Below are 14,005 nucleotides of genomic sequence, written 5' to 3'. Positions count from 1 at the left end.
CTGGTGCTGTGACATGCTTTATCATAGAAGTGACACCTTCACAACTTCCAGTCCTGGTCTCAAGGAGTCTTCAAGCTTCTGCTCTCACTCTCCTAGAATGTGATGCTTTCGCACAAGGAATTCTGGGTTATCCTACTAGATAAGGAAACTGCATGACCAGAGATGACCTGTCTCCACTGAGGCCATCTCAACAGTGAACCTCCATTAGGCTCCTAGAGGACTGGGGTCTCATGAGTGACCCCAGGTGTGAGCTGTGTGCTCAGTCACTCAGTCACATCTGACACTATGACCCCGTGGACTGCAGCCCACCAGGCTCCTCTGTCCATGGGATTTCCCAGGCCACAATACTGGAATGGATTGCCATTTCCTACTCCAGGGGATCTTTCCCACCCAGGGATCAAACCCAAGTCTCTTGTATTTCCTGCACTGGCAGGAGGATTATTTACCACTAATGCTACCTGGAAAGCCCAGGTGAGACTAGCAAAAAACTGCCCAGCTGAACCAGGCTAAAACTACCAACCCACTGAATCATGAGCAAACAATCAGTGTGTTTGTTAATCCACCAGTGTGAGTAGTTATGCAGAACAGATAACTGATACATAGCACCATTTCTTTGTCCCTTCATTTTCTCCCATGTAAAATGGGGATAATAATAGACCTGCCACATAGAAAGCTCTATATTAAGAGTTTGATATTCATTTCAGGAATATTCTCTCTTCTCTACAGAGCTGATGAGATTCTAGCATCCAGAATTCCCTGTGCTAAGTTGCTTCACTCGGTCTGACACTTTGCGACCCTGGGGACGGTAGCCCACCAGGCTTCTCTGACCATGGGATGCTCTAGGCAAGAATATTGGACTTCAGGGGTGGTAGAGGGGAAGGTTTGCTTTGAGCTTGTAGCACCTGTGAAAATAAAAGCAGTTGGAAAGCAGAAAAAAAAAAAGAATATTGGAGTGGGCTGCCATGCCCTCCTCCAGGGGATTTTCCTGACCCAGGGATTAAACCTGCATCTCTTACATCTTCTGCATTGGCAGGTGGGTTCTTTACCACTAGTGTTACCTGTGAAGCCCCAGAATTGCCCAGATCGCAGCAAATCTCACATGCCAGCAAGAGAGAGTAAAGGACAGCAGTCATGAAACTGATGTCATTGCTTCACCATGGCCATGACGCTGGTCATGTTCCTATCAAGTTGAGGTGCCTGATGTGCCTTGTCATGCCATCAGCTGGGCAGCAGGGATGTTCACAAGGTAACCAGCAGCACAGATTCATAATCAAGGGAGGTTCAGTTGGGGTGGGATGGGGAGGGTGGCACAGAGGAGTTGAGGGACCTTAAGACTCTGTATTACAAGAGGGGGCACGATTCAGTGGGACAGCTTGGCACTGACAAGGGCATGGCAACACTGTGCCTGCAGCCTGGAGTGGCCTGGAAAGACGCATGAGTCTTGCATGGAATTACAAAAATCTGTATCAGCCCCAACAAATTTTTTACCACTTAATTCTCCTCTAGGGATATATTAAATATTATTGCTTCTGAGACAAAAGAAATCAAGCACTCTTTTATTTTCTGAATACAAATGATTAGTTTGAATTTTTATAACAGTCTGCATGTAGAAGTGAATATCTTCAAGATTTTAATAACAAAAACATCAATGGGCCAGATTATTTGTATCCTGTTTTATATAAACACATTATCATATGTATCTGAGATATTAGTAACATGGTACATACAGCCTTTTAATTCTATCATCCTTATTGGTTATAAAACCATCCTACACACAATGTAGAATGCACCTAACATTTTAAAGAATTTATTGAGGACACTGGCTTATATTATTATATAAATTTCATGTGTACACTATATTTTGACCTCTGTGTACACTACAGTGTCTGTTGGTGTTGCGCTCAGTCGCTCAGTCATGTCTGACTCTTTGCGGCCCCATGGACTGTAGCCTGCCAGGCTCCTCTGTTCATGGAATTTTCCAGGCAAGAATATTGGAGTGGGTTGCCATTTCCTTCTCCAGGTGGTCTTCCTGACCCAGGGATGGAAACCATGTCTCTTGCATCTTCTGCACTGGCAGATGGACTCCTTCCCACTGAGCCACCTGGGAAGCCCACACCACAGTGTGCTTACCACCAAAAGCTTAGTTGCTACCCATCACCATATAGTTGACCCACTTCACCCTCCTCCCTTCTGCTCTGGTAACCACTATTCTCTCCTGTATATCTATGTGTTTGTTTTTTGTTTGCAGCTGTGAATAATAGTCTGCTTCCTTTCATCAGGTAGCCAGGAAGTGTCAGGTTCTTTAACGTGAGGTCATTTATTCTCGCAGCAGCCCTGTAAGGTGGGCCTAGGTTTTCCCAAGCCTACAGACGAGGAAACTACAGCAAAGAGAAATTAAAGAAATCTCCTAACATTAAACACTGTGTTTGCCAACCTATAATGTTTGCAAATAGCTCAATTTCATAAAGAAAAGGGTTTCTTTTTAAAAATAAACACTTCACAAATGTATTCGAAGGCACTTTGAAGTTTTATAGGTGGAAACATGTAAATACTAGCTGCTTCATACTGAAATCCAATGGGAAATCACAAGAACGGGATATACATTAGTATTTTTGTTAAAATATAGCATGATGTAAAAACTTCACCTTTGTTGTAGTTTCGGAGGCCACATTGACCACTGTGGCGTAGCATCATCCATTTTTAACTTATTCGCTTGGTCTACTAATAGGACCAGATAGAATACAAAGAAATGCAACTTATAACCTAGTTAATACAGGATAAACAGTGGAACAGAATTAGAAACAAGGTAGTGTGGCTCTAAACTACACCCTCATTTTCACTGCACCAAACTACCTCATCTATTTCTCCCAGGATATGACAACATGTTATCTTTTAAGGAGACCTCTATTAGTCCTTAATAAAGTTAAACCTTTCTGGAATGAAAAGTAATGTATTTATCAGAAACCCAGCCATAAGAAGAACAAATTTAGTTTTGCATAGATAGATAAATATAATAAACACTTACTTGAGTACTTCAGAATCAGTCATTACAAGTCTTTAGCTTTAAGACAGGAAAGGAGATAAGTTTAGCTTCTGCTGAATCCTTTTGAGACCCTGTCTGAGGGGGAATGGCCAAGATGAAGACCTGTTCACTGACCTTTCAGTAATTCCTTAGCAGGACTTCCCTGGTGGTCCAGTGATTGGGAATCTGCCTTCCACTGCAGGGGATGTGGGTTTGCTCCCTCGTCCAGGAACTAAGATCCCACATGCTGTGGAGCAACTAAGCCTGTGCGCCACGACTACTGAGCCTGTGTGCTCTAGAGCCCGTGTTCCAGAACAAAAGCAAGCCCACGTGCCGCCAAGAAGACCCACTGCAGCCGAAATTAAACAAATCAGTCTTGTAAGAAACTCCTTAGCAGGAGAAGGCATCGCTCCAGCACCGGGCTGGGGGTGGGGCGAGTAGCTGCGTGGAGGCTGGTCCATCAGGGAGCATGTGAATGTGATAGCAGCAGGGAGAGAGACCTGCGAGGTGAGCGGGCGGAAGCGGAGAGAGACATACGAGGTGAGCGGGCGGAAGAGGAGAGAGACGCGCGAGGTGAGCGGGCGGAAGCGGACAGAGACGCGCGAGGTGAGCGGGCGGAAGCGGACAGAGACGCGCGAGGTGAGCGGGCGGAAGCGGACAGAGACGCGCGAGGTGAGCGGGCGGAAGCGGAGAGAGACGTGAGAGGTAAGCAAGCGAGGCTCTTCAAAACTCTGGTTGAGCCTGCTCCCACAGTACCTAGTCCAGAGTTTATGCCTGTGGGAGGGCATCAAAGAAACCAAAGACAGAGGCCTTATGTTTGGGAGCTCATAGTTCCCATTAGCTGGACTCAGTCCAGTAGACACAGGTAGGCAACCCTGTCAAGTGCGTTTATCTGCCGCACACGTCTTCCTTCAGGACAACATCCTGTCAAGATTTCTGTGTTCCCAAGCAGCAGTGTGGTGGCTAAGAATCCGCCCGTATTCCCACCACAGTTGTTAGGTTGGCTTGTCACACTTTCACAGATTCCGTCAGTAAGATTCTGTCAGACAATTAACAGAAACAAGCGACAGCGCGAGATCAACATGGCGTCAGCCCCCTATGTCTCTAGCCCCACTGGAATACCTCAGACCTGAAGGGCCACTGACCAACGGCACAGACAGCGGGCGCTCTGCAGGGAAGGATCCCCCCGGCACAACTTAAAGTATGGCCAAACAGTTTTTACAGACTTACACAAACGCCCGTAGCTGGACCTTAAGTGGGAACCTGGAAGGAAGTCCCGCGTTTAACTAAAACCAAACTAGAGGGATAGATGACAGTCAGTCTCCCATGCGACGGAATGAAACCACCTCACAGTGGCTGCTCACTGGGATTTTCTCTCTCTGCTCCAAGAGCCGTCACCCAGCGTTCTGCCAAGACTCAGTCAGACAGTGGTTGCTGTGCTGTGCTCAGTTGCTCAGGCACGTCCAACTCTTTGTGACCCCACGGACTGTAGCCGCCAGGCTCCTCTGTCCATAGACTATACAGTCCATGGGATTCTCCAGGCCAGAATACTGGAGTGGGTGGCCTTTCCCTTCTCCCGCAGATCTTCCCAACCCAGGAATCGAACCAGGGTCTCCTGAATTGCGGAGAATTCTTTACCAGCTGAGCTATCAGGGAAGCCAAAAATACTGGAGTGGGTGGCTATTTCCTCCTCCACAGGATCGTCCCAATCTAGGGATCAAACCCATGTCTTCTGCGTCTCCTGCACTGCAGGCGAATTCTTTACCACTGAACCACTGGGGAAGCCCCAGATGGGGAGGTTAAGCCTTGCCTTTGTGTCCTCTGTGAAGACCTATGTGCAACGTTGCCAGGATGCCAGGGTGTAACTGTCCCTGCATCTCCCCACAGTGGTTGTACTCAAGCCAAGTCATTCAGGTAGGGCAGACCCCGCTCTTCCGTCTCCCCACTGGCATGTGTATATGACTGATCTTTGAGCAGAGGATTTTGAAGCATGGGCCACGATAATTGATTCTATCGGTAAGAGAATGATGCTAAGCTGCCTCAAGTCCTCAGAGTATTTTACAGCTACCAGGAAGGATTCTCTCTCATCTTCTGATATAGATAGGATTTTTTTCTCAGTTTTTTTTTTTTTTTTTGAAAATTTTTTATTGTAAAGTATCTGTAACATAAAATTTGCAGTTTTAACAATTTTAAAGTATGCAGTTCAGTGGCATTAATTACTTCACAATGTTGTGCGACTGTCACTACTGTTGCCAAAATGTTTTCATCCTCTCAAACAGAAACCTGTACCTATTAAGCAATAACTCTCTTTCCCTTTCCTTTCAGCTCCTAATAATGTCTAATCTATTTTCTATCTCTTTGAACTTGCATATTCTAGATAGGCGAATATAGTGCTTCAGCCACTCAGTAGTGTCTGACATTTTGCAACCCTTCGGACTGTAGCCCACCAGCCTCCTCTGTCCATGGAATTTTCCAGGCAAGGATACTGGAGTGGATTGCCATTTCTTTCTCCAGGGGATCTTCCAGACCCAGGGATCGAACCCATGGCTCGGGTCTCCTGCATTGGCAGGTGGGTTCTTTACCACTAAGGCCACCTGGAAAGCCCAGGCAAATATAAATGAAACCATATGATTTATCTTTTGTGTATGGCCTATTTCACTTAGCATAATGCTTATTATCAGAACTTGGCTCATTATATGTATGTACTATACTTTGTTCATTTATCTTGAGATAGGGTGTATTTAAAAAAAATGAAAGCCTATAGCTCCAGGGACTATCTTACACATACTTGACGAAAAACATCCCAAGAATGAGACCACAATATAGAAGAAAGTGAAGCTGGGCACAGAGGGAGATTGCCAATGCCCTGGAGCCATTGTCGGAGGACCTAGGGCCAGCTGTGCCTGAAGCTAATCCTAATCCTGAGCTTTTCAGTTCTGTGGAGATATTCCCCACTTTTCTTAGTTTAAATTGGGTTTCTCTACTTGCAAACAGGAATCCTAATAAACCAACCACTTGTCAAAGAACATGCTGAGTTATATTCCAGAAAAGCAAATTAAAAGAAGATTCTTTTTATTCTATGTGAACAATAAAGTTTTTCAAACTTTCTCATTTTAAAATCCTTTCCTTATTTTAACTGTAAAATGTTTTTGTCTTAAGTAGAGAGAATATTTTATACAAATCCCATTGCTGTTACTGCCAATCTCACCGTCTGAGAAAACTTAGTGATTTTCTGACCCCTGGCATCTTTCTTTCTTAAAGAGTGCAATAATTGATTCCAGGGAAGATCACCCAGAGGCCAGCCCCATGGCACAATTTTTAAATTTTATTTCCAAACTGCTGTTGCTGTTGGGCCTCCCTTTGATTTATTTCTTTTAGACTTTAATGAGACTATTCTTCATCAACAGCTTTGATCATCCATCTGAAAAGATTTTTAAAGGCCCATAATACCGCTGATTTTACATAAATTTCACCATATTTAAATTTCCCCTGGGACTCTGAAGTTTCTGAGCTGTTCTAGAACAAATTATTATTATAAATACAAGTGATATTTTCTAACCACTAGTCAATCAATAATAAAACAATAATATAGACCTGAAGAAGTTCAGTCTAATCTCTCTGTTCTGCACTGGCCCAAAGAATTAAGATCTTATCATCAAATAAAATTTTCACAACTTCTTTTAATAACCCACTTCACAATTCATAGCTCAAAATCTCTAAAAATCCACCTAAATTTGTCATGCTGTGTTCAGTGAGGGCTCTTTTCCTCCCTTCCTCCCTCCGGTCCTCCTTTCAGTAAAACTGTTCTTTTTCATATGAAATCTTATGCAAAACCCTATCTATTAAAAAGAAAGAAGGGAGTTGTTCTGATGAAGCTTGAGAGCTTTACCTCATCTGTCACAAGTCACCCACCCGCACCGGCCACTATGGCTCGGGGTAAAACAGACTGAAAACCTGGTGTGCTAGTTTAGCGTTAGAGTTCTATTCTCCAGATGAGAGAAAACTTCTTCTAACCTTTCTTTGCATAGCTTAGATCCCAACATTTTTTTTTAAATCATCTTTTACTTCTTTTCAAATCCATTGGGAAAGACTCCAAAAAAAGGGCATCAGTATAGATAAAATTGGCTGTGTACAATAAAAGAATTGCCTCAGAGTTCCATGTTGGACTAAATTTTATGCAACCTACTTCTGTATTTTCTGACCATTCTGACTCCAACTGCTATTTAAAAAAATATAATAGCTACAGTATATTACATTGGTACATGTGACTGGTATCATGCTATTTAAGCACTTTACATACATTCTTTCTTTCACCTTTATAACAGCCCAAGTGTTGGTGCATTTATCCTACATCATTGGTTCTCAACCTTGGTTATAAATTACAATATTTTCTATCAGGAAACTTGAAAATCATATACCCAGGGATCACACTGATACTCAGGGAGCAATTAAATCAGAATCTCTAGGGGAAAGGAATCCGGCATCATTTTCAAAACTTCCCAGGTGATTCCTGTGTTTTTCCAAGACTGAGAGCCACTGCTCTAAGAGGAATTCTGATGTTTTACATTTTATCACCCAAGCTGGAAGTCCTCAAGCGTAGACAAAGATATATGCTTCCCTCACTGATGCAGCCATCACCTAGGATATTTTTGGAATTCCTTTTTTTAGAAGAGCTTTTACTCAATTTGCCAACAACCATTAGATAATCCTTTTCATTGCCCTAAGCAGGATTGCAGGGAGAGCCACAGAGCTCTCTGTACACCCGGGGAGACCATCCTTGCCCCCGGCTGTGACTACACCCACAGCAGGATTGAAGTGGGCACAGAGCCCTGCCAGCAAGGGACCACTCCACCCTCTCCCCAGACACTCCCCACCTCACCTTATTAATGCTGAGAGCTATAAAGAAGCCTAGAATTAGAACTGATTTTCTGCCTCCAGTAAAGACCAAAGATCCTGCCTGCCTCAACTAAGGCATGGTGCGGCCAAATAAATAAATAAAATAACCCCTCAGGCCTCAAGTTCACATGTACCTCAGTCACCGTGAAGCCTGTTCTCTTTCACCATCCCTCGCTCCTGGTCCCAATCCAGGCTCATCCCAACTTGACTCAAGCTTCTGCTGCCCAACACTTCCACTGTGCTTTCTCCACTATGCACTCTGGAATCCTGACATCAACAAAATCCTCTGCATTCTCCATCTTTTCTTTGAATGCTTCCTTCCCCTTCTTGCTCTAACTGAAACCTGGCTATTCCACCAGGGCACAGCTTTCTCACCATCTACAATATCCTAATAAACAGAGCGGATACCTAGGAAATGCAGAATACAAGAATGACTTATATGTACTATTAATAATAACTTAGACCCTGGGCAGAGGGACAAAGGAGGGTGAGAGAATGTTAGAGGCTGAGAAGATATTCATGTGTAAATGCCTTCAAATTGAGTGAGGAACTATGGCTTAAGATGATTAGATACTGATTTCAGAGTCATCAGGAAAGTAAGGAACAGTCCTGGCTGTAGCCTTAATGCAGAAATGAATGAGGAAAGAAAAAAAGACTGCATACTAGGCTTCTGTGGATACACATGCAAAAAAATAAGGGTAAGTGAGAATCATTCAAAGGGAAAGCATAAAGAAAGAGACAGAGACATAAAGGAAACAAAGATAGAAGGAAAAGAGAAGTTTACGGGAAAGCTAGAGAAGAGAGCAAAGTGTCCGATAGCATTACTCAGAAGCTCAATTTATTATACTGAATTTAGCTGGAAAAAAAATTTGAACACGCTCAGTCAGTGATTGTGGAGGAACATGTAGATATTGTAAAGAAAGATAAAAGGAGGAGGAGGAGGAAAGAGACAAAATGAAGAAGAGTAGGCTACAGATAAGGAGAGGTAAATTCCCTGGTCCCAAGAACACAGTGGGCAAGCTCACTGCTGGAGTCTGACCAAATAAATCAGAGTAGATCAGAGACAGAACTTTCAAGGCCTTACTGTTAATTGCTATGGTAATAACACAATGATCATCTGTATCAGTGATCAAAGAAAAGTTAGGAGCAAATGTTATTTATTATTTTGGGGGGAAGAGAATCCTCATTCCATATGGGACGAAGTTCTGGGGAGTAGTGTGGGAACAAGTCAATTGACAGGTCAAAGACAGTTGATATCTTATGGTAAGACACAGTATATAAACAGGATTGTACATCAGCTTGCCACAATGCTGGGCAACACCTAGATGCTGAGGATCAGTTGTATCTCATAAATAAACTAAATGTTTATGGATACACTTTATCTTACTGTTATGGATGTGCCATTACTGGACAAAAGGAAACTTAATACCTCTGCTCAGGGGTATGCTGGAAAACAAGTGTCTGGGTTTTTTTAAAGGACAAATATATAGCTAACAATTTCCACGGTTCAAATACACCTGCTATGACTAGTTTCAAGGCAACAACATCATGTCCTGCAGGGAGCTGGGAGAGATGCATACAGTGGCTCTAAGTCAGTACTCCAGAGCATCAGATGCAACCAGTCTGCACTGGGGCTGGCACAGCTGTTTTAAAACTCCCTAAGGAGATTCTTTGTGCAGCCAGGTCTGAGAACCATTACCTAAAGCAGTACCTCTCAAACTTTCTCGTGTGCATGAATCACTTGAGGATCTTATCAAAGCATAGGCTTTAATTCAGGAGGTGCTCTTGGTCCTGAGCAAGGGAGAGAGTACACTAAAAGAAGAAACACAAGTCATTCCCACGCTACTGTTCTCAGAAATGTCCAAGAGGCTTTGTAGAGAAGACACAAACTGGAGGTCCATGTTGTTGTCGCTCACTCACTCAGTCGTGTCAGACTTTTTGCAATCCCGTGGACTTCATCATGCCAGGCTTCACTTTTCTTCACTATCGTCCAGAATTTGTTCAAACTCATGCCCATTGAGTCAATGACGCCATCCAATCATCTCATCCTCTGTCACCCCCTTCTTCTGCCCTCAACCTTGCCCAGCATCAGGATCTTTTCCAGTGAGTCGGCTCTTCACATCAGGTGATATGTGGCCAAACCCACAGGGAGGTTTGCTTTCACCCAACTGCATTTTATTTTTCAAATCTGAATTAATGCCAACAGCATAAAAATCTGTATTTCTGGATTCTCTGAAATGCCTTCCTTAAATAGTATTCTTGGACTACATCACTTTCTTTCTTTTCTGCACAGTTTGAAGCTCTGTTCCTAAAATGCACTCCATTCTTCTTTTTCTTCTGGAAACAGTCTGAATTACCCTTCAAGATCCCTGCCTTGATGAAACCTTCCTGACTTTTCCATGCTGCAGGGCTAAATAAATTCTCTCTTACCATACCTACCTTTTGCCCAGCTTAGGTTATTTCCTATTCTCTGAGGCCCATAGAGCCACATGTGGGCTTTATTCATTTTTGTATTCTCATAGTAAAATGCTTTGCCAATAAAGGGGATCCTCAATAGCTTTATAAATTAAAAAACTGGGAACTGATTTCAACTCTTAGGTTACATTCCCTTTAACTCTCTTTTTGTAATTCATCAGGGGAGTTTTGCCATTATTATCCTATCCTATCCTGTGAAGTACAAGTTAATTCTCCTTGTTCCACTATCTCCAGTTGGCTTACAAGCTTTCTTTTCCCTTGAACTTCAATTTTGGTGTTGCTTATTCAATTTATAAGAACATTTATCCTATAAATCTGGTTCCAGATGAACATAGACCATCTCTAAACACTTCTTCATAGAATTAATTCCTTACATATTCATGGAATGATAAATTTTTTCAAAGCACTTTTTATAATACACTTTACCCTCATACTAACTCTGAAATATATGTAAGCAATGTAGTATGCTCTTTCAGCATTTGAAGTTAAAGTGAAATGTTCACCATGAACTAGGAAAACAGAAAGTTCAAAAAAAATCTTTGCAATGCCCACCTAAATCCTCAGGAATGAAGGTCCACCAGGTACTCTTCCCTAGGCATCACTCTCCAATGATAGAGGCTAAAGATTTGCCCCATTCCACTTCCAAGCTTCTAGAATCCCTAATACTTAATTGAAAAATTGAAGTCCAGATATGTTGAATTAACCTGTGTTATTGCCAAAGTAGTAATCCAAGTATTTTGATTCTCAGTGTAAGAACCCACTTTGCTTAATTGCATTTAACTTTATAAATGTTGCTATCATCATCCAGCAATACAAACATGCTTCACAGATCTGTCTTCACAAACATTTAGAAATGAAAACTCCTGTGCCTTTTTCTCAAAAAAAAAAAAAAAAAAAAAGCTATATGTCATGGTCAAAAGTTTTTCCATTAATTCTGTGTTACAACGGGCAACTTTAAAATACGCAAGTATAATGATTTAAATCAGAGTGCAAAAAAAAGTCAGTAATCCATAAATCAATTTATGACACTGCATTATGTGTTACTTTTAAGCCAATGCTGTGTACTCTAATGTTTGATGCATTTGGGGAAATACATACATCGTAGATGAGATGGGAATCAAAGGTTTTAGCATCCTGATCCACTACAATAAATTCAGTACAAATTAATGAAAAAAAAAACCAGAGACTTAAATTGAGGATCTCAAGTTGGTACTAGTAGGATGAAATAAACACCCACCATAAGAATAAAAGGGATTAGCTCAGGAACGGGTGGAAATAGCAGAGCTTCTCCCTGTTCTCCCTATATTTCCAACTACTTTCTAAGAATTTTTATGTGGTCACAAGAGTACATTCACCCATGAAACTACAGGTACAACCAATGCTTCCTCCTCAGGGCACTCCATAAGCATTGGTAAGAATACAACCCACTACTATTTAGGATTACAAAACACATGCTCTAGCCGTGTGTCTTTGAAAAGACTGGATCATTTGGGAAGAGTTTGGTGTCTATTTTCCCCACTCAACAATGGTTCCAAATGGTTCTCTTCCATTTTTGCTCTCCTTCTAAGGAAGAGAAATTAATCTCTTCTCTTCCAGGGGCACTATGTTTTCTGTATTCCTTCTCCAAGTATGAGTCGGTTTATGTTTTTTTGTTTGTTTGTTTTTAAGAAGGACTAGATTTTTTTTTTTTCCTGCTAACACATTAGGTTTGTTTTAAAGTTTTAAGTCCATAAATATACGTGCACTACAAATACCTGTATAGGCAACCTGGGGAGTGAGGCTGGAGATAAGAGGAATGAGTTGTTGGGGCTTTTATTATTTGAAATTTTATCTCACTTTTATTCAAAAAATGGGAAAAAGTTCTGATAATTATGGAAAGTGTGTGTTTGGCGCTCAGTCGTGTCCGACTCTTTAAGACCTCGTGGCTCCTCTCCCATGGAATTCTCCAGGCAAGAATATTGAAGTGGGTTGCCATTCCCTTCTCCAAGGGGCTCTTCCCCACCCAGGGAACTATGGAAAAGGAATCTGAAATAACTGATGTGACTTTCCACCCCACCCAGGGAACTATGGAAAAGGAAGCTGAAATAACTGATGTGACTTTCCACCCCACTGCCCTGAGCCTCTTCTAAGTGCTTCCTAACTTGAGTTTCTAAGCGACAGGAAGAAAAACGGTGGAACGGAAACAAAAGCAGCAAAAACTTATTTCCAAGTGAGAGCAGGTAAGGAAGTTCTGAGAGGCGCTGGATTCATTTGGTAGAGAAAAAAAAAAAAGTAAAGTCAAAAGCGCAGAGTGTGTGTTGCGGTGGGGGGAAGGCTGGGGATTAGGGGAGAAGGAAAGGGCGCGAACTCACCCCCCAGCCAGTTGTCGGAGATGTTCTGTAGCATAGTGACCGGGATGCAGAAGAAGGCGATGAGCAGGTCGCTGAGCGCCAAGGAGCAGATGAAGATGTTGGTGACGGTGCGCATGGCCTTGCTGCGGGTCACCACGTAGACCACCAGCGCGTTGCCAAAGAGTGCCAGGGCGAAGATGAGCACGCCGGTGAGCACGAAGGCCAGCTTGGCGCGCGCGGGCAGCTCTGGGGTGTAGACGAGCGGCCGCAGCCCGTAGAGCGAGATGAACTGCTGACGCGTCAGGTTGTGGTCCCGCAGCAGCCGGGAGAACTGCTCCGGAGTGATGTTGAGCGATTGCATTCTGTGTGCGCCCCGAGCGCCCTCCACCTCCGGGAGCGAGGACTCCCGCGCGGCGGGGCGCGGGCTCCTGGAGGACCGGCCCTGCGGCCGCCTCCCGCCCCTGGAGGCCTCGGCAGCCTCCGCTCCGTGCTCAGGCGCGCGGGAGGGCTCCCGCCAGCACCTCGGGAGGTTCTGGTGGAGGGAAAACAGTGCCGGGCTTTAACTCATAATCAAGAGCCAAAGCAAGGGAGATTAGCTCATTGACCAAAAACGTTCCTAGTTCAAAGTTCGTTTGCTCTTCTCTGAGGCCAGGCGCTGTGGCCGTCCGGAATGCCGGGGCGACAGTCCCCGCGGTGAGGACGCGGCACCGGCTCCCGGGAGCGGCGGAGGGCGGGGCGGGAGCTCGGCTGCGCGCCGCTCACTCGCGGCTTCAGCTCCGGGACCCCGCCTCCGCACCCTCCCGACGGGTGTGGGAAACTCCTAAGGGCTTCCCAGTCGCTGGCGCACAGACCCTGTTTGGTGCCCCAGGTCCTGCGTCTGTGTAAAATTGAGTAGCGTGGTTTTCCACAGTCTCACGGTTTCTCCTCTTATGAGATAGTAGGGTTACAGCCAGCCAAGGCAAAATGAGGTTTATTTTTAATTATTCTTCTGTGTTAAAAAATAATTACAGCTCCTAAGAAATCACACAGATAGTCCAGAGAGGTCTCCTGTATCCTGCACCTGGTTTCTCCAATTGATTACATCTTGTTTAACTATAGTACAATAAAAACCAGGAATTTGATATGTGTGTGATATATTGTGTGTGTAGGCCTGTGTCATTTTATACCAAGTGTAGATGCCTGTAACCACCACCAAAACCAAGATAGAAAACTCTTCTCTCACCACAAAGATTCCCATAAAGCTATTCCATTATAGCCACACCCAGTACTCCCCCTACCTCTA

At 43.7% G+C, this 14,005-nt stretch overlaps 1 protein-coding gene across 1 annotated transcript in view; it reads right to left on the bottom strand.

Moving 5' to 3' along the window:
* The window catches only part of QRFPR (pyroglutamylated RFamide peptide receptor), a 51,428-nt gene extending 37,992 nt beyond the window's left edge, over nt 1-13,436 (bottom strand). Inside the window, exon 1 of the mRNA XM_043871432.1 lies at nt 12,745-13,436. Coding sequence (XP_043727367.1) covers nt 12,745-13,084 — 340 coding nt within the window. The 5' untranslated portion in view covers nt 13,085-13,436. The remainder of the gene's footprint in view (nt 1-12,744) is intronic.
* Nucleotides 13,437-14,005: the final 569 nt, after the last annotated feature.

Source organism: Cervus elaphus, chromosome 17 (assembly GCF_910594005.1).
Source record: "Cervus elaphus chromosome 17, mCerEla1.1, whole genome shotgun sequence".
Classification (NCBI taxonomy): domain Eukaryota; kingdom Metazoa; phylum Chordata; class Mammalia; order Artiodactyla; family Cervidae; genus Cervus; species Cervus elaphus.
The sequence above is the reverse complement of the archived record's forward strand: the minus strand, read 5'-3'. Positions and strand labels throughout refer to the sequence as shown.